The sequence below is a fragment of the Sinohyriopsis cumingii genome, chromosome 10 (assembly GCF_028554795.1).
Source record: "Sinohyriopsis cumingii isolate HCF-2022 chromosome 10, ASM2855479v2, whole genome shotgun sequence".
Lineage (NCBI taxonomy): Eukaryota > Metazoa > Mollusca > Bivalvia > Unionida > Unionidae > Sinohyriopsis > Sinohyriopsis cumingii.
Genome location: NC_142970.1, coordinates 31,816,902 through 31,836,872, shown reverse-complemented (window position 1 = coordinate 31,836,872; position 19,971 = coordinate 31,816,902). Strand labels below are relative to the sequence as shown.

General features: G+C 36.0%; 1 protein-coding gene across 1 annotated transcript in view; it reads right to left on the bottom strand.

Annotated features, from left to right (window-relative positions):
- Positions 1–15,208, bottom strand: part of LOC149789843 (uncharacterized) — a 102,369-nt gene extending 87,161 nt beyond the window's left edge. The window contains exons 1-2 of the mRNA XM_089973137.1: positions 15,088–15,208; positions 7,445–7,599 (exon numbers count right to left, since the gene is read on the bottom strand). Of these exons, the coding sequence (XP_089829263.1) occupies positions 7,445–7,514 (70 nt within the window). The 5' untranslated portion in view covers positions 7,515–7,599; positions 15,088–15,208. The remainder of the gene's footprint in view (positions 1–7,444; positions 7,600–15,087) is intronic.
- Positions 15,209–19,971: the final 4,763 nt, after the last annotated feature.

Below are 19,971 nucleotides of genomic sequence, written 5' to 3'. Positions count from 1 at the left end.
CATATAGCATCCAAGCAATAGTAATGCTAAAGCTATATGATCTAGAAGTAATGATAAAAATATATAGAATACATGTGTGTGTATCTGATTTGGATTTTTAACGTAGCTTTAACAATTTTTCAGTCATATTGCTACGATGTCTGCAGTGTGACAGTTTATAGTGATGTCTAGCATTGGTGCATCATGCCACATGTAGCATGATGTCCCACCCGGTCACATTATCCTGACACCAGGCAGACCAGTCCTAACACTAACCTCTTAATGCTGAGCGCCAAGCGAGGCAGCTGTTAGTACCATTTTTATAAGTCTTTGGTATAACTCGGCCGGGGATCGAACCCACAACCTTCCGCTTCCGAGGCGGACGCTCTAACCACTAGGCCACCGGAATGGTCATATAGAATACACGTGTCAGGAAATCCCGATCATTGTGTAACAAAATGCCAATCAACTAAAGGATACGGTAAGAAACAGAAGTTACACATGCAACTAAAGTTATTTTATTTTTCTAATCAGAGTACCCAAATATTATAATATTATAACACAACTAAATAGAAAAAACAGGGACAGGGAGGGAGGGGGTTTAAAATGCCTAAATAGGAGACCTGTCCCTCTCTGCCCCTCTAAGATATAAATATACCCCCTCTGTACTTAAGCAAGAAAGAATGAACCACACAACAGAAACGTGACAATGTTTTCATTGACCTCCGCGCATAAATCAAAGCAACAAAATGACCCACAGATATACAAGTGACCTACTATCAAATGAGCACACGCGAGCTAAGCACCCTAGGTGTCACTACCAAAGATAACAACTTAAAAATAGGGCAAATCCTAAGCCAAAAATCAAAAGTAATATAAACTACTCTGATGGAGAATATATGCATTTGTTTCCTATTCCAATATTTTGAAATCTTATAATAATACCGCCAAACGAAAGTGCTACCTCCTCGACAGAATATGCATGTTACCACACAACAAAAATTGTTTTTGTAAAAAATAGGCAAATCCCAAGACAAAATTTAAAAGCAACTTAGTACTCTGATGGAGTATATACGCAATTATTTTCTTTTCCAAATATTTTAGCATATTTTAATAATGCATTCAAAAGAGAATGCTAAACACTCCCCAAGGAACATGCATATTACCCACAACACAAAAACCTTTTTTTTTAAAATCGAAAGACCCCAAAAACATTAAACAAAAGCAGTCCGGATTGTATCATCATAAAAATTTTGGACATTTGTTTTTTTTTTCTCCAAAATTGACATCTTATAACAATATTATCTAACAAAATTACTACCGTAATGAGAGTTTACAAAATACACAAAAAGAAAAATTGACTGCAGTGGCGCATGCCTGAGAAATGTTATTTCACAAAGTAAAACACCATAAAAAGAATTTTAAGATCACGATAAAGAATGAAAAATCCCCAGTAGGTACATTCTAGTAACACGCTTTGCAAATGCAGCTCGTAAGAAATTGATTATACATACATACATACATACATACATACATACATACATACATACTGTTGTCATCCGTTTGTCTCGAGAGACGATGGACATACATACATACATACATACATACATACATACTACTTGGGCAAACACCATAGGCAATACTGATAGTTTTACTTTTCGAATATAGTTTTCATTTCTCGTTCTTTTATCATTTTCATTTATTTCATCATAATACATTTTTTCTCTCAAGAGATAACAATAAACACCCAGAGTCACACAGGAGACGATAGTCAGGTGTACAGCCATCTCAATCCTGTTATATAAAGGTGTACAGCGTCAGACCACTCGCACCACTACCACCATCAGTATGCACTAAATCCGGCGTTACCAAGGCGAAGAGACAACAAACGATTAACACGTGACGCCAAACGGAAATACTGAAGAACATAAGCATATCGAGAATTCCTACACACACTATAGAAAGAGTTCGACAAGATTTCTTTGACACAAAATCAAAATTCATTCGACAATGGTTTCCGGACTAACAAAAAACCAATATCGTTCTCCACAGTATGCACATATACAACATCACATATTTAATGGGATTCATGTGGTACAGTGACAAATATGTACAGGCGTTTCCAAACCCGGACCCGCACTCGCATATGTATCAGAATACAACTGAAATACCTAACAAGGTGTTTTCCTTCACGTCCGCGTCAAATAAACTTTTGAATTCATAATCTAGAAAAGTTCAACAATTAAATACACTATTAAAAAAAACGGAAGGTTACCAATATGTTCAAAATAGAAAAGCTCCAATCAGTTGGGGAAGAGAGAATTAAAAACACGAACGCACGCAACAAAAGGAAAGTAGAATAGACACCTTATTTTTTATTTATTTATTTACATATTTATAAAATGTACCGGACTCTCGTACAGTGTTTTTCTTTAGTAGGTCTTAAGCAAAAGGTAGATACCAAACTCAGAAATATGACCTAGATATTAAGTCAATCCTTCAAACAAAAAAGGCGGCACATACATAACATAGCAATACAAAAGAATTATGCAATAGGACAAACAAACGGACTTTAGCAAAAGTCAATAAAATTAATACTTATATAACTAAGGGAAATAAAAGCAAGGAAACCAGTCCATCATGACATAATGCCGAATAGAATGGGAGTTGTTGTTGTTGTAATGGTGCTTAACCCCATTTTTCAGCACAAGATAGGCTATACATGGCGGCCAGTATTAATGGTGGAGGAAGAACCCGGCAAAGCCCTGGAAAGAACCACCGACCCACGTGAAACTACCGGCAAGCTTTCTCACATACCCACATTAGCCGAGCCCAAGACTCGAACCCACGCAGACAGAGGTGAGATGGCAGTGTTCCGTAACTGTGAGCTAGAATAGGAGTACGCACCTGAGTTCTTACAATAATACAAGAGTAGACAACTCATACGCAAGTATAATAGAACAAAAAATGGTGCTACCGGGACAAAATTCATTATAAAAAAAACACAAAAAGCCGTGTATAAGTAACTTTTTATTTAAATACAGAAACACATTCAAAGGGAGATCAAGGAAGAAAAACATAATATTATTAATACATGTTTTACGTTTACAAAACTCGATGGGACATTTCCAAGTCATATCCAGCAAGATCTGCTGGGATGAGACTAAGGGGTGTCTACATAACGATCAATTTGCAACGTCAACATATGCAATGTTCTAAGAGGCACAAATACACAAGCAATATATTTCAAATCAGGAAAAAGAATGCTATACTGTTTCAAATCATTCACCGAATCAGACAAGTAAGCAAATTATATTTTATTATAAACATTTGCTTCTTTCAAGAAATCCAACATTAGAAATAGACTTATCGTGCAAAACGTTCTTTCATATTATTAACACGATAGCGTCAACGGCGTATAGGTATTGTCAAGACGAGTAAGCCGTGTTTGTAAATTCCTTTCATATTATTAACACGACAGCGTCAGTCGCGTGTAGGTAATGTGAAGACGTGTAAGCCGTGTTTGTAAATTTATTTAACTACAGTAAGGGACACGCACATATTGACATCCGTTTGCTTATGGTTGGATCCAGAAATATTGTTGTTAAGTATCGCATGAGGGTTTGGGAGAGACAGTATACCTGAGTGCAGTCACTCTAGCTTCCAATATCACACCCGTCACACAAATGGATCCATCCCCGCTGAGGCTTCGCTTTGCTTTAGCCTTTAATAAGATTGCAGAAAATACCATTTTTGATTATTGAAAAATGTGAAGTCTCCTCTCTCTCTCTCTCTCTCTCTCTCTCTCTCTTTCTCTATCCGAAGCATCGTCACCAGCAGAACCTCGAGGTTTTGTTCACAAAATTGACGAATCTTCGTTAGATACAACTCTGTATAAAAAAGCCTCATTGCACAAAAGTGAACTATCTTTATTAAAACTGATGTATTTTTCCAAATAGTTTTAAGGCTTTCCAAGGCATACAAGATCAGACATTGAACTTGGAGTGCTAGGGTGGACATCAGCGCAATCCGAAATTGATAGGAGGAAAATAAAAATTTGTTTTCTTTCATAAAGTTTGTGTCGTACTCGTTATCGTCAGCGAACGCCCCAGTTCATAAAAAATATTTTATTTAAAGATTGCTAAAATATTTTAAAAATTTTACCAAATATAAACAGAACATTAACCTCAGAAAGTTTCATATTGTAAAACTTTTACAAAGAAGCAAGTTATTTAGTAAAAGATGTAGACAAATGATTTTAATTTGGATGCGGCATAGCCTTACATTGATTTAAAAAATTGAAAGACATTCAGATCTCTATATCTTTTGTTTTCATTATACATTTTCCAAGGATGTCGTCAACTGTATAAATAAGGAATGTTAGATGTTTTGTTGTCAGTGCTCTTAAGTGAGAAATAAACACTTGTAAACGTCATCTGTTTACAGCTGTGGAAAACATTTATACGGCTTTACAGTGCACTAACTTCGGGAATTAGTTGTCAGACGGGTATAGCCACTATACTATATCCTCTCGATAAAAGAGTAGATGTCACAAAGTTACGCACACGTTACCCTATCACTAGGACAAAAAAGTATATGTCACACAGCTATACCCACTGTACTGTCTCCTCTCTGTTACGAGTTTGATCAAAAATAAGTAACACAAAAGAGCGAAAGACAACACAAACTTTGCACGATTTAACAAATAGTTTATCAAGAAATACAGATAGAAGTCCTAGTAATTTCAAGTCCTGAATAAAACATAGTACAAGTCCCGAAGTAATCCGAAAACTGAACGTTGTCTGTTATAGCTTATAGAGTGTTGATGTGGCGACAGTCGTTTGTTGGATCACATTAATATAATTCAGTATAAATTCCAGTGAATGTCTCTATCCACGACCTTTTTTCTTCAGAGATCTTTTGTATTTCCAGAGAAAATAATCATTTGAGTTTAATAATTTGAAGGAAAGGATTCATCCCAGCAGGATACAACATAATACAATTTGAAAGTGTTAGATGTTAAAGTACAAATGCCCAATTCCTCACAGTTACAAGATTATATAGTTCTCTACTTGACCTCAGGTCAAAATCAGTATTTTCGTTATAAAAAAAAGAAAAATAATTTATAAAAAACATTACCTAATGTAAAATAACCTTCTAAATGATCCTGATCTTTACAAAATCAAAACCATGACTTGGATTACACTCAAGAAATTACAAAACTTAGGCCCAAATAAACATACTCACTTCTTTTATTAATAATGATCCTGATATTAAGCCCATACACAGAGAATAATTTAGCTATGTATTAATTGTCTACACAAAAAAAGAAGTCAATCAGGTCAAGCCGAAATTAACTATGTTTTGGACAAGGTCAGGTCCAGCATATAATGTTGCATTACAATAGCATGTAATGAAATACAAAAAATTAAAACTAACAAACAAACGATACATCACACTTCGACAAAACAGCTGCTGACTCAAATTATTTTTGTATCAACACGAAATGTTTCCTATCGATATGTTTCTAAATCTACGGAGTCACTTAAGTGATATTCGGGTATATATTTATTTTTTTAATTTTAGAAAGGAAATACTATTTCGAAATAACTAAATATTTTGCTTAATCGAAGTATCATTTTGCATTGAACAAACAAATGTTATTTCAAGTTATTAATATTTTGATACGACGAAATAATATTTCGTTATTTCATTATTTTAAAACCATGGATTTTGAATGAATACAATGCCTGTTTTGTTTATAATATAATGCTCAGGATCTCCATAATTTTGTACGGGTGTCAATACAGTTTCATCTTTCTTCAAAAATATAGGCGGAGACTGATGGCTGAGTGGTCTAATGCGCTCAACGTTACGTATCACTGCCTCTGGCTTGGCCATTGTGGGTATGTGAGAAAGCTTGCCAGTAGGTTCCCGTGAATAGGTGGCCTGGGTTTTCCTGGATTCTTTATCCAGCAATTATACTGGCATTCGTTTATAACCAATATTGTGCTGAAAATGAGGTTAGGCCCAACAGCAACAACACAAATATTAATCCATTTTCAGTAAGATTCGGTGTTTATAATTGCTAAGTTTGCATCAAAGGTAATAATTGACTCCTGTTCATGAAGTGTCAAGAAATTTCATTTTTTGTTGCCATAGAAATCTTAATTGAGTAATCTTTAATAGCTAAAATACGCCCCGATAATGAATTTTCTGTTTTCACAATGGGCATTAACTAAAAGTGTAGGTTTAAATTATTCGAAGACCAAAATGGCTATAAACTGCGATAGTCTACTATTTCTCTTCATAAGTTATACAATTCTACTTATAAATCATTTAAGAAACCAAAAAGACAAATATTAATAATCCCCGATTTTGGAAATGAGTTTAATTGAAATCCCCTTCTGTTTCCAATATCCTATAGAGAACAAGAAAAAAAGAAGAAAGAAAAACGCGAAAATTATGTAGAGTCCGAGAAAAGGGAATTTTAGTTGATGAAAACCTTCAAGCTGAACTTAGACCAAGTGACCTGGAGTAACTCGGGTCGGTACACTCGTAATAATGATATGTGTAGACTTACCATGAAATCTGTATACAGTGTTAAACGATGCTAGTTATACAAGGATGCAATATCTTCACGAGATATAACCCAACAGGAAATTCTTAGACTATGTGGCATACACATTACTGTAATATATTGCTATATAGGTCTGTCTGTCACATACATTCTGTAATCTATTGTTCTATTGCTGTTTTTGTTTTGTTTTACACATACGGCCTCCCCCCCCCCCCGTCTCTGGTGGTAGAACTAACATACTGCAGACCAGCAGACAAACAGAGAAGGACAATTAATTGATATTTCAACCAGTCAACAGCCCACCATAACCTCGTTGATCTTTCTTTTTATATGAACCACATTAACAAAGTGAAGAAAAAATATCCACGAAAAAGGAGCGTGGCTGATTTTCTTCAGAGAGAGAGAGAGATAAAGAGAGAAAGAGAATATCTTAATATAAATGACAGTAGGTAAATCAAGCTTCATTTCCTTTAATCGACAAATGTATAAAAAAAGATACACTCCACATAATATCTACATGTCTGAAATGTAAAATAGTGTGTGTGTGTGTGTACCTTTAAAGAATGTGATTTGCTCAAAAGGAGATCTCACTGGCTGGAGGTAAAAATGTTAAATGCGTTTGAATCTTGGATTGTACGACTCAAAATTATCACTGACCAGTCCAATGTGGTGGTTACTAACCATGGCGGAAGGTCGGTCGGAATGGGGCTATTATTCAATTTCTAACTTCTGCACATGTAAAAACAATAGTATATATAGCATGTATGTATATAAATCCACGGACTACTTTCTGAAGAAGACTAAGAAGAACAAGAACAAGAAAGCATATATATTGACGGAATATTAAAAAGCAAATGAACTATATGTAACTTATAGATTACTTACTTTCTTCTAGACTCAGATTCCTAACTTTCACCAGACTCCAGGCATTTTCTTTCTGTCCTCCTGTTGCCATGTCCTCGGTATAATGAACTTTCAAGGTTATGGACTCCACGTGAAGTGAGTTCTCAACCTAACACAATGCTGACACGAAGACTGGACTGTACAATATAGATTAATTTAAGAATTATTGTAGAGATATCAAGTTGTTTCTAAAACCAAATGTATCGATGTATCCGTGTCATGTACATAATTATTATTTACTTTATAAAATATTGTAGATATTTAATGTTCCTTGTTAAATAATATTTTGAAATGGTTGCATGTACAATCTGTTCCGTAATGAGTTTATGAAAGAAAATCAGTCCTCGCTTTGTGAAGCTGCAAACAGAGACATCATGTTATTATTTCAAAAGCAAAATGAGCAATAGTATTCAATGAATATTATTAATGTAATAGTTTTGTTAATCTTGTCTGTAATTCATCCAATGTACCACGATTTAGTGTGAAGTAATTGCAGATAGAAAGTGAGATATGTGTGGTCATCATGAGAGAGAGAGAGGAGATATGCATGCAATCATCTTTAATTTATATAGCCATTTTAGAGGTTCATCTTGCTGGTTGTATATCACATCAGAGGAGATAATTATCACAATGATTGCACTGTGCGCTTGAGGATGCCGAGTTGGAGGTTGGTGTCAATAATCATTAATGTAGCTAGGGAGGTCGTGGTGGGTATAAATACTATATATATTTGAGTTAATTATTGTACATATATATTTGAAGTTAATTACATAATATTGATGGATGTTGAGCTAGTGGTGACTATAAATGCTGCAGATTGGGTGTTAGTGGTGGAAATGAGGAGGTAGTGGTGGGTATAAATTATATAGATTGGGAGTTAATTCGTGTAAATATTGTGGATAGATGGTGAGTTAGTGGTGCGTGTAAATACTGTTGAAGGGGAGCTAGTAGTGTGTATATATATATATATGTGGATAGTTAGTACTGGGAGTAAATAATGTGGCCTGGAGGTTAGTAATGGGTGTAGATACTTCGAATGACTGCTGTTAAAAACGTTTTGTTTAACCTTATTGACAACACATTCACATACATACAAGTTAACTGCCATTTAACACGTGAACATCTGACACTGTCATTATACAATTCCTATGCATACAATAACCTAGGTTTGAAAATTTATAAAACTGTGAATTCAATTACCGATTTATCATTACTGCAGAAGTCTCAAAGACTTTTGTGACATTGACATGCGTAAACCTACGATTCTACACGTTCAAACACAATATTTTTCCATTACAATGATACTTGCAGAATATCTGTAACTCCTCTAAGATACAACTTTCCCAAGTTAACTAGACTATATTATCTGTAATGATTCTATTTTGTATCTAAGCAAAGTCCTGATATCAAGCACGACATTAACCGACCATTGCATCACAAGAATCTATGTTCTTAATATTTGACCTCATTTGGCAAGATTCGGGCGTGTACAGACAAATACTACAATGAATATTAAAGAACGTTCAATTGATTTAGTTGCGAAATGCATATCCCGTTCATCAGGTTCACCTGAACATACATTATGGCTGATAGAGAGATTAAACCTGACACATACATAAGTTCAAATATATGTGTCTGGTGGCGGTATGCAAGTATCTTGTATGACTAGAGTAACCAAAGTCCATTCGCCTATCTAACTTACTTGCACTATAACTTTGTCTCTCTGTTCTATATCAGTCTACTGCTAATATGATTCCTCGACCCATCCGTGACAACCACTACATAGATCAATCTATCCAGTCCTTCTACCGCTAATAGGAATCTTCGACCCCTTCGTCACTACTACTTCTATTATATATTAGTGTATCCAGTCCTTCTACCGATGGCCTAGAGCGACGCATTGGATGAAAGAGATCGGGGGTACGAACCCCGGGCCGAGTCGTACCAAAGACATATAAAAATGGTACTAACAGCTGCCTCGCTTGGCGCTCAGAATTAAGAGGCTAGTATTAGGACAGGTCTGTCTGGTGTCATGATAAAGTAACTTGGTGGGACATGATGCTACATGTCTGCGGCATGATGTCCCATTGTTAGAGTTCTCTATAAACTGCTACACTGCAGAAATCGTAGCGATATGACTGAAAAGTGTTTGAAGCTACGTTAAGAAGCCAATATCTATTCGAGAAAATTCAAATAACTTTAGTTACGACATGCATATTTCGTTCATCAGATTTACCTGGGCATACAACATGGATGATGGAATGATTAAATTTGGTAATAAATAAGTTCAAATATATGGGCAGAAATTGTTCCGAGTCTATGCTCTTAAAATAAGAAATAAAATAGTGAATAGCAACAAGCTTTGTCAAATTCAACAAATAGAGTCTTTCCTTTGGAAACAAAGTGAAAATATAATAAAACGGAAGGTACAGTATTACGAATCAAATCCCAAATAATCCTAGAATTACAGACAGAAGTGCTAATATTTTAAATTTCTGAATTAAACCCAAAGCTGAGTGTATTGATGTTTATGTTGTAAGCTCTATATAGATGATGTGTCAACAGTCTTTTGTTGATCTCAGTAATATAATTCTAGGTTCGAATTCACTATAGATACCTGTTATTGTATCTGTTCAATAAATTTATCAGAACACGTTCTTATTTCCAGAGAAAATAATCACTTGAATTCAATAATTTGAATTTATGTATTCCAGCTCGAATGAAATACTGGACACAACATATAATGCAACTTGTCTGTGATAGATCTTAAAACATGAATGAAAAATCCTTTCAGTTGCAAGATTATATAGTTCTCTTCTTGACATCAGGCCACAATTAACATTTTCTAAAAGAAATTATCACCTAATGGAAAATAACCTTCTTGAATGATCATAATATTCACAAAATTTAAACAAAATATTAGTTATTGTTAGAAGCCTATTGCTAAAATTAACAATATAGAACCTGTACTATGTCAGATACACGGAGGAATTCCAATAATCTTGAACTAGACCCAAATAAACATATTTACTTTTGTTAATAATGATCCTGATATTAAGCCCATAAACATAGAGAATATTTTTGCTATGTATTAGCTGTTCACAGAATAACATACAAATGTCAATTCTGGACAAACAGAAAATGAACTAAAGTTTGGACAAGGTCAAGTCTAACATACAATGTTACATTAAATAACATATAATGAAATAAAATACTATTTTAAAAAATAGCAAACAGACGATGCAAATTCAATATACATAACACAATGTCCAGTGCTGGTATGCAATTATCTTTTTAGAATATAATAGCCAAGGTCCATTCGTCTAGCTATCTAACTATCACTACCACTTTGTCTTACTGCTCCGGTGGCCTTGTGGTTCGAGCGTCCGCCTCGAATGCGGGAGGTTGTGGGTTCTAACCCCGGCCGATTCATACCAAAGACTTACAAAAATGGTACTAACAGCTGCTAGTTTGGCGCTCAGTATTAAGAGGGTCGGCCTGGTGTCAGCATAATGCGACTGGGTGGGACATCATGCTACAATACTTCATCTGATTGGTTGATACAGTTAGCGATTATGGTAATATCATAGGTTACCAGAACATAAACCCTAAGCGGTCGCTGTCAGATCTTCATGTATAACACTGGAAATTTGATTTTAATCCCGCCCAGGACGCGGGAGGTCGTGGGTTCGAATCCCTGCCGAGTCATACCAAAGACTTATAAAAATGGTACTAACAGCTGCCTCGCTTGGCGTTCAGGATGAAGATGTCAGTGTTAGGACTGGTCAGCTTGGTTTCAGGATAATGTGACTGGGTGGTACATGATGCTACATGTCTGTGGCATGATGTCCCAGTACTAGACATCACTATAAATTGCCACACTGCAGACATCGTAGCGATATGACTGAAAAACTGTTAAAGCTACGTTAAAACTCAAAATCACACGCACACACACTATCTATCTATCTATCTATCTATCTATCTATCTATCCATCTGCTATGCTTGTAATTATACCTAATTACATTATTCCTTTCTAAATATGCATGTGTCCGTTATCACTGACTTACATGCATGTGTCTATCTGCATGTGTGTGTGTGTGTGATTTGGATCTTAACGTAGCTTTAAAAAAAATTCCGTCGTGTCTGCAGTGTGGCAACTTTTAGTGATGTCTAGAATCGGGGCATCAAGGCGTAGACATGTGGCATCATGCCCCACCAAGTCACATTATCCTGATACCAGGCCGACCAGTCTTAACACTAGCTTCTTAATGCTGAGCACCTAGCGAGGTAGCTGTTAGTACCATTTTCATGTCTTCGGCATGACTGGGCCGGGTTTCAAACGCGCGACCTATCGAATCCTAGGCGGACACTTTAACTACGTAGGCCACCGGAGAGATTCTCTAAAAGTGTCATGTAATAAATTGATCGATAACATATCTTTGTTTACACATGAATATCTTATTATATCATTCGTATTAAGAAACTTCATATATTCAAAGGAAATCGTGTTATCATTGTCGTCATTATCACCATCGTCAACCTTGTTATCATCATCATCATCATCATCATCATCATCATCATCTTATTATTATTATTATTATTATTATCAAAGAACAGATGTTAATATCGTGATTCGTTTCCCATGAGACAGATGCAAACAAATATATCACCTTTATTTCGAGTGTTAAACTAAAAAGTACCAACTTAAAAATAACAGCATGACATTGATAGTGTACAAGTGAAAGAGTCGGACAGACGGATGTTGTGAATCAGATACATTGTCTGTATTTTGTTCAAAATCAAACATAAACAATAAACTTCGCTCAAAAAAATGAACGCTTGAAACAGATATTTCCTTTCCTAAAATAAATTGATTAGCCCATACAATTTGTATCACTGTAAGGAAGCATATTGTGCCTTCTTATCTTTGCAAGGATGTCCTACTGATATCCAACGATGTTGATTGACTGTTAAACCTGCCTTAATGATCAACTGTATTAAGTAACCACCTGTGTTAAATGGTCACATCCACGTGGAGAAATGAATTAGTGTTTTTCAAAATAGGTTAATTCAGCAAACAAGAGAGAAAGATAATCAGAATGTGTATACATAAAATTGTACTGGTGGATGGGTTTGTGTGGATGTATTCATGTGATTGCACTGGTGAATATGTGTGTATGAATGTATGCATGTAACTATTGGTGAATGTGTGTGTATGCATCTATACATGTAACTGTACTGGTGAATGGGTGTGTGTGAATGTATTCATGTAACTGCACTCCGGGATGGGTGTGTGTGGATGTATTGATGTAATTGCACTGGTGAATGTGTGTGAATGAATGATTGCATGCAGCTGCACTGCTGAATGGGCGTGTGTGGATGTACTCATGTAATTGCACTGCTGAATGAGTGTGTGTATGTATTCATGTAATTGCACTGCTGGATGAGTGTGTGTGAATGTATTCATGTAATTGCACTGGTGAATGTGTGTGAATGCATGCTTCCATGCAATTACACTGCTGAATGGGTGTGTATGAATGTATTCATGTAATTGTATTTCCGGATTGGCGTGTATGACTGTACTCATGCAACTGCACTGCTGAATGGGTGTGTATGAATGTATTCATGTAATTGTATTTCCGGATTGGCGTGTATGACTGTACTCATGCAATTACACTGCTGAATGGGTGTGTATGAATGTATTCATGTAATTGTATTTCCGGATTGGCGTGTATGACTGTACTCATGCAATTACACTGCTGAATGGGTGTGTATGACTGTACTCATGCAATTACACTGCTGAATGGGTGTGTATGACTGTTTGGAGTTGTAACATTAAAGTAATATTTTGAGTCCTATGTCACACCAACGGGCCTGGGGTTTTAATAATCTTTTGGGGCGGGGTCACGGGGTGGCATTCCTGGACGGCGAATGACAGCAAAGAAATACGGAGAAGATACCTCTGTCAGGAAATTCGATATCATTATCATCAGCATCATCGTCATTAAAGCATGTCGTCCATTTAGTGAAGACGATGTAAAAGAAACGTTAGGTCGTACCTTGATTAAAATACATGTTTCTTTTTCAAGGTGGGTGGAGGAGGGTCAAGAGGTGGGGACGATATACGAGTACTGCTATACCATGCAAGTCTGTCTCTACTATACTACATGTAAATTCTATGACGACGCTGTGAGACAACGTACCTCATACAGTTCTGCCTTGTTGTATTCAAACTTACCCCACACAATTCTGCCTGGTTGTATTCACACTTACCCCCACACAATTCTGCCTGGTTGTATTCACATTTACCCCACACAATTATGCCTGGTTGTATTCACACTTACCCCACACAATTCTGCCTTGTTATATTCACACATACCCCACACAACTCTGCCTTGTTGTATTCACACATACCCCACACAATTCTGACTTGTTGTATTCACACATCCCCCACACAACACTGCCTTAGTATTGTATTGACACGTATCCCACACAACCTTGCCTTATTGTATTCACACTTATCCCATACGACTCCACCTTATTACACTCACACTTACCCACACAACTATCTTATTATTTTCACACGTACCCCAAACACCTCTGTCTTATTCTATTCACAATTACCCCATACAAATCTGCCTAATTGTATTCACTCTTACCCCACATAACTGTCTTATTGTATTCATACTCGCCCCACTCAACTCTACATTGTTGTATTCTCACTTACACACACACAACTCTGCCATATTGTGTTCACACTTACCCCACATACCTCTGCCTTGTTGTATTTATAATTATCCCACAAAACTCTGCCTTGTTGTATTCACACTTACCCCACACAGCTCTATCTTATAGAATTCAAACTTACACCACATAACTCTGTCTTATTGTATTCACACTTACCCACACAACTCTGCCTTACTGAATTCACACTTACACCACATAACTTGTCTTATTGTATTCACACTTACCCCACACAGCTCTGTCTTATTGTATTCACACTTACCCCACACAACTCTGTCTTGTTGAATTCACACTTACCCACACGACTCTGCCTTATTGAATTCACACTTACACCACATAACTCTGTCTTATTGTATTTACACTTACCTTACACGACTCTGTATTGTTGAATTCACACTTACCCACACAGCTCTGTCTTATTGTATTCACACTTACCCCACACAACTCTGTCTTGTTGAACTCACACTTACCCACACGACTCCGCCCTATTATATATACATTTACCTACACGACTCCGAAATACCGTATTCACACTTACCTAATATCTACACGACTCCGAAATACCGTATTCACACTTACCTAATATCTACACGACTCCGAAATACCGTATTCACACTTACCTAATACCTACACGACTCCAAAATACTGTATTCACACTTACCTAATACCTACACGATTTCGAAACAGCATATTCACACTTACCCATACGACTCCTAAATACGATATTCACACTTACTTACACTACTCAGACTAAGTGTATTCGTATTTTCAATACTGTATATTTAGTGTATTGCTGTCCAAATATATAAATTACGTAATTTCTGGAGTTTTTTTTAATGCGTATTTAAAAAATGTAATTGAATACATTTTAAAATCTTACATTGTAAAAAGCTCAGCAATTGAAGGAAACAAAGTACTTGCTGCTTGCAATTTGCTAGTCTTTAGATGGAAAGATAATGAGAGTCGCGTGTATCGAGATACGTCTGTCGGCGTGTTCGTTGGTACCTGATTTGTTAACTAAATGTGTTATCTCTATTCCGATGCCTGGGTAAGTCATATGCCAAATCACATGGGTGAGAATCTTTAACCGGATGTGTGTAACGGTCTCCATGCTTGTATAGTTCAATATCTGGTACAACATGTGACCTATACCTGGCCATCACGAAGGTGTTATCTGTATGGAAACTCGTTTTAACGGGTATGATCATGTAACAATATACATGGTTGTATATTTGGATCCAATCGACACAACCTTTTCTGATTGATTGGCAACCATTATATAAATCTGTATCTACACTTAAACTCTTCTGTGAAAATTTGTGTATGAAACAATATGAACGACTGTTACTTGATAAGACAGGACTGTAGTTTACGCTAGGTGTCAATGATACCTGATACTTTAGAAGTGTAGTGTACGCTAGCTGTCAATGATAATTGATAATTCAGGAATGTATTTTACGCTATGTGTCAATGATATTTAATAAATTAGGACTGTAATGCGCGCTATGTGTCAATGATAGTTTAAAATTTAGAACTGTAGTGTACGCTATGTGTCAATGATACATGATAATTTAGGTCTGTATTCTACGCTATGTCACAGATAAAACTTGATAATTTAGGACTATAGTGTATGCTAGGTGTTAATGATTCTAGTAATTGTATATCATTATAACTCATTGTTAGCATTGTCCCACCGAAACAACAGTAATCAACGAGACAATAAATCATTTTAGCAGCTACGGTAACGGTTCAACTGGATAACTATTTGTAAAGGTACAATTCAAATGACATTGAGCATGTGATTGACCTTGACCTTGCAGATGAGGGACAGTAAATCTGCGTTTCAATTACAGTATACAAATTATACGTGTATTCTTAGAAATGAGATACCAGTCAAGTGAGGTAGAAAATGCATTCTAGAATTAACCCAATAATTAGACACACAAGAAGTTAAGACCAATAGAAATAAAAGGACATGATATGATTTGTAACTATTCATAGCATTGACTCATATTTCATATAACTATGTCGTGTCATACTTGTGTGTTGTGTGATATGCCTACACAACGACTGAACACGTGAAATGTGTTGAAACATCCATCACAACGAATGTTTGCATTGAATACATGGGAAAAAGCTCATAAATACTCTTATATTGATCCCAAATGGGACATCCTACCTACCCCACACCTCCCTACACTGTGAATTATATATGATGATAGCTAATGAATCCTAAATGGGACATCCTACCTGCCCCACACATCCCTACACAGTAAATTATATGTGGCGATAGCCTATAGATCACAAATGGGACATCCTACCTGCCCCACACCTCCCTACACAGAAAATTATATATGGTGATAGCCTATGGATCCCAAATGGGACATACTACCTACCCCACACCTCCCTACACAGTGAATTATGTATGGTAATAGACAATGGATCCCAAATGGGACACCCTAGCCGCCATACACTTCATTATACAGGAAGGTGCAAGGGTTTGCCTCAATATTAACTAATGATGAAACGTGTTTTTCCCTCGTACTGAAGTATATAAGATGCACACCCAAATGCTAGCGATGTTATCATTAGTAGATATCATATATTTAATGATGTTTTCTTCTATGTCTTCCATGAGGAACGCTGGGGCAAAAATAATAATTTGGGATCGACATTTAATAAACCTTCTTGGAAATTTATTCATAAATGTATGATCAAAACTTCACTCTAAACGAAATAGTGCATCACTTCGCCCAGTTACTTCACCTTCTCTCTTTTCTGACTTTAATTGATATGTCTCCTTAAGAACTACAAATAAAAAACCCAACAACATTGGATACAGCCTATTGCATGAGCAAATAATCTGCTAAACTGAATAATAAATCTTCAGTATAAGTATTACATAGTCTTTCCCCTCACTACTGGTCATGTTTGAAAACGGACTTTATAGTAATAAAGACACGAATATTTAGTGTCAGACACAAACATTGATATTATTACACAGATCTGAACGCAGACTTTCGTATTAGTATCAAGACCGTAATATTTTGTGTTTAAACAGGGACTTTGGTATTATTATAAAGACCTGAATTTGATGTGCAGTTTGAAAATATCACCCTTTTGATAAAGTAACTGAATAACTTGAATAACTGCTTTACCACTGGTTACAATTTGTTCATTTCTTACTATAGCATATTTTCCGCTAAAATAAATTGTAACTATTCTTCAGTATCAATATTATTTATCCACCCTGCCCCCGCCAGTCTTAGTTGTGTCTGAAGACAGACTTTGCAAATATTATTATAAAGACCTGAATAGTTTGTACAGTTTGAAAAATATCAATCTTGCTTAAGTGATTTAAATGGAATAAGTCAAATATACACAATATTGTGCACGTAACTAAATAATTCAAATATACGCAAAATTGTATAATTAATTGAATCAAGCCAATAATATGGTAAAGGACACGAAATAAGAACTCGCACTAGGGAATAAATAACTTACATGGTCACCCACGTAGCTCAACTGAGTCATCTTTGATAGATCCTATACTGATATCTGACTCGACTGTAGCAAAGGCTAGTGGCGATATCTAGCTGAATCCCTTGATTTCGGACCATTTCGTTACATACAGGGCCTTTTCGAAATTAATTCCGAAAAGTAAAAATCGCATAGTTGTGTCATTTGGCTTTATTTCAAAGCTGATATTATACGTTTCAAGAGAAAATAGTAGACATTTTTCTTGGGAAGAGTTTTTGACAGTAAATCATGTATAGAGAACTCAACCAAGAGCCTTTTAAAGCAATTTTGCGAGATATGGCTTTAGCAGATATTCCGTGTACTAGTATAACTTTAAAGTAACTGATAAGTCCTGGTGCTTTAGACAAAGTATTTGACAACCTTCAAAACTAATTAGGAAAATTAATGCAATAATTACCTTAGGTAAAATACAAATAAAAATGAACAAACATCGGTTCATCGTATCACACACAATTTTCTTAATGAATTCCACCTACGGGTGCTCCAAATGTAGATGATATATATAACCTGAAAAAACAACTCTAATTTTGAAGGGTCTTTCAATCGTTGATAATACACAAACTAGTGTTTTTATTAAATATTTCATATTGAGATAGTGAAATAGATCAGTGTGGCAACAAGCAAGTATTTTTATGATACATTTAACATTGAGATAGTGAAATAGATCAGTGTGGCAACAAGCAAGTATTTTTATGATACATTTAACATTGAGATAGTGAAATAGATCAGTGTGGCAACAACTAAGTATCTTTATTATACATTTCATATTTAAACAATGAAAGAGTGGGAGACAAATGATACGCCTCAATGGAGAGTGGGATACAAATGATACGCCTTAATGGAGAGTGGGAGAAAAATGATACGCCTCAATGGAGAGTGGGAGAAAAATGATACGCCTTAATGGAGAGTGGGAGAAAAATGATACGCATCAATGGAGAGTGGGAGAAAAATGATACGCCTTAGTGGAGAGTGGGAGAAAAATGATACGCCTCAATGGAAATACAACTTTTATTACCACTTTGAGAACTATTCCCTTTTCTTTTTTAAGTAATGTATATGACCTAAAGTATGTTATTCAAAATTGTAATTCCGAATTTAGTCCTTTTTCCTTTTCCTGTTCTTCGTCTTCTCTCAATCTCTATCTATCTCTCTCTCTCTCTCTCTCTTACCCTTTCTCTCCCACTCAGGATGATAAGATAATAAAATGTCTCAAATCTTGCAGACCATGTTATACACATGTAGTAAATCCAAATAGACAGCACCAACATTCCTGAAAACCAACTTCCAACGACCAAGAATAGGCTTCAAGTATTCACTTTCTTTAAATTTTCTTTTGAAAAAACAAATGAGCTTACACGGCCGATATAAACTGATTCAGCCATGTCAACTGATGCACGATAAGTCGGATCCTTGTCTAAATCGGTTATTGTCAATAAAGCTGGATAGGTTATATGTACAGAGTTGAGATTGTAGGACGTGGAGTGGGAATCGGTTATCATTGATAAAGCTGGATAGGATCCGTGTACAGAGTTGAGATTGTAAGACGTAGAGTAGATGGTGGGGTGCATGTCAATCTGATTAAAATCAGAACTCCACGGTCCTAAGTAAAGATCTAACGAAAACTGCTTATGAATCTGTTTTTGTGACCTTTGAATTAGCTAATGAAAATGCAGCTTTCAAAAATCCGAAAGTGAATCTAATCGTTCGGCACACATTCATTCTCTTGATCCACAATGCTCAGTCTCCAAACGCGAAGATATAAGACTTCATCTGATTGGTTGATACAATTAGCGAGTATGGTAATAGCATAGGTTACCAGACTATATGCCCTAAGCGGTCGCTGTCAGATCTTCATGTATAACACTGGCAATCCGATTTTAATCCAGCCCAGGACGCGGGAGGTCGTGGGTTCGAACCCCTGCTGAGTCATACCAAACACTTATAAAAATGGTACTAATAGGTGCCTAGCTAGACGCTCAGTATTAAGAGCTTAATGTTAGGACTGGCCGGCCTGTGTCAGGATAATATGACGGGGGGGGGGGGACATCACGCTACATGTCTGCGGCATGATGGCTGGACATTTGTTAAATCTACGTTAAAACTCTAAATCACACACACAAACACACACACACAGATTGCTTGTAATCAGATTGGGGTGCATGTATTCACGTCAACCCTTTAATTATATACACGTACCGGCCCTGGTGTAAATGCTGTCAGTATT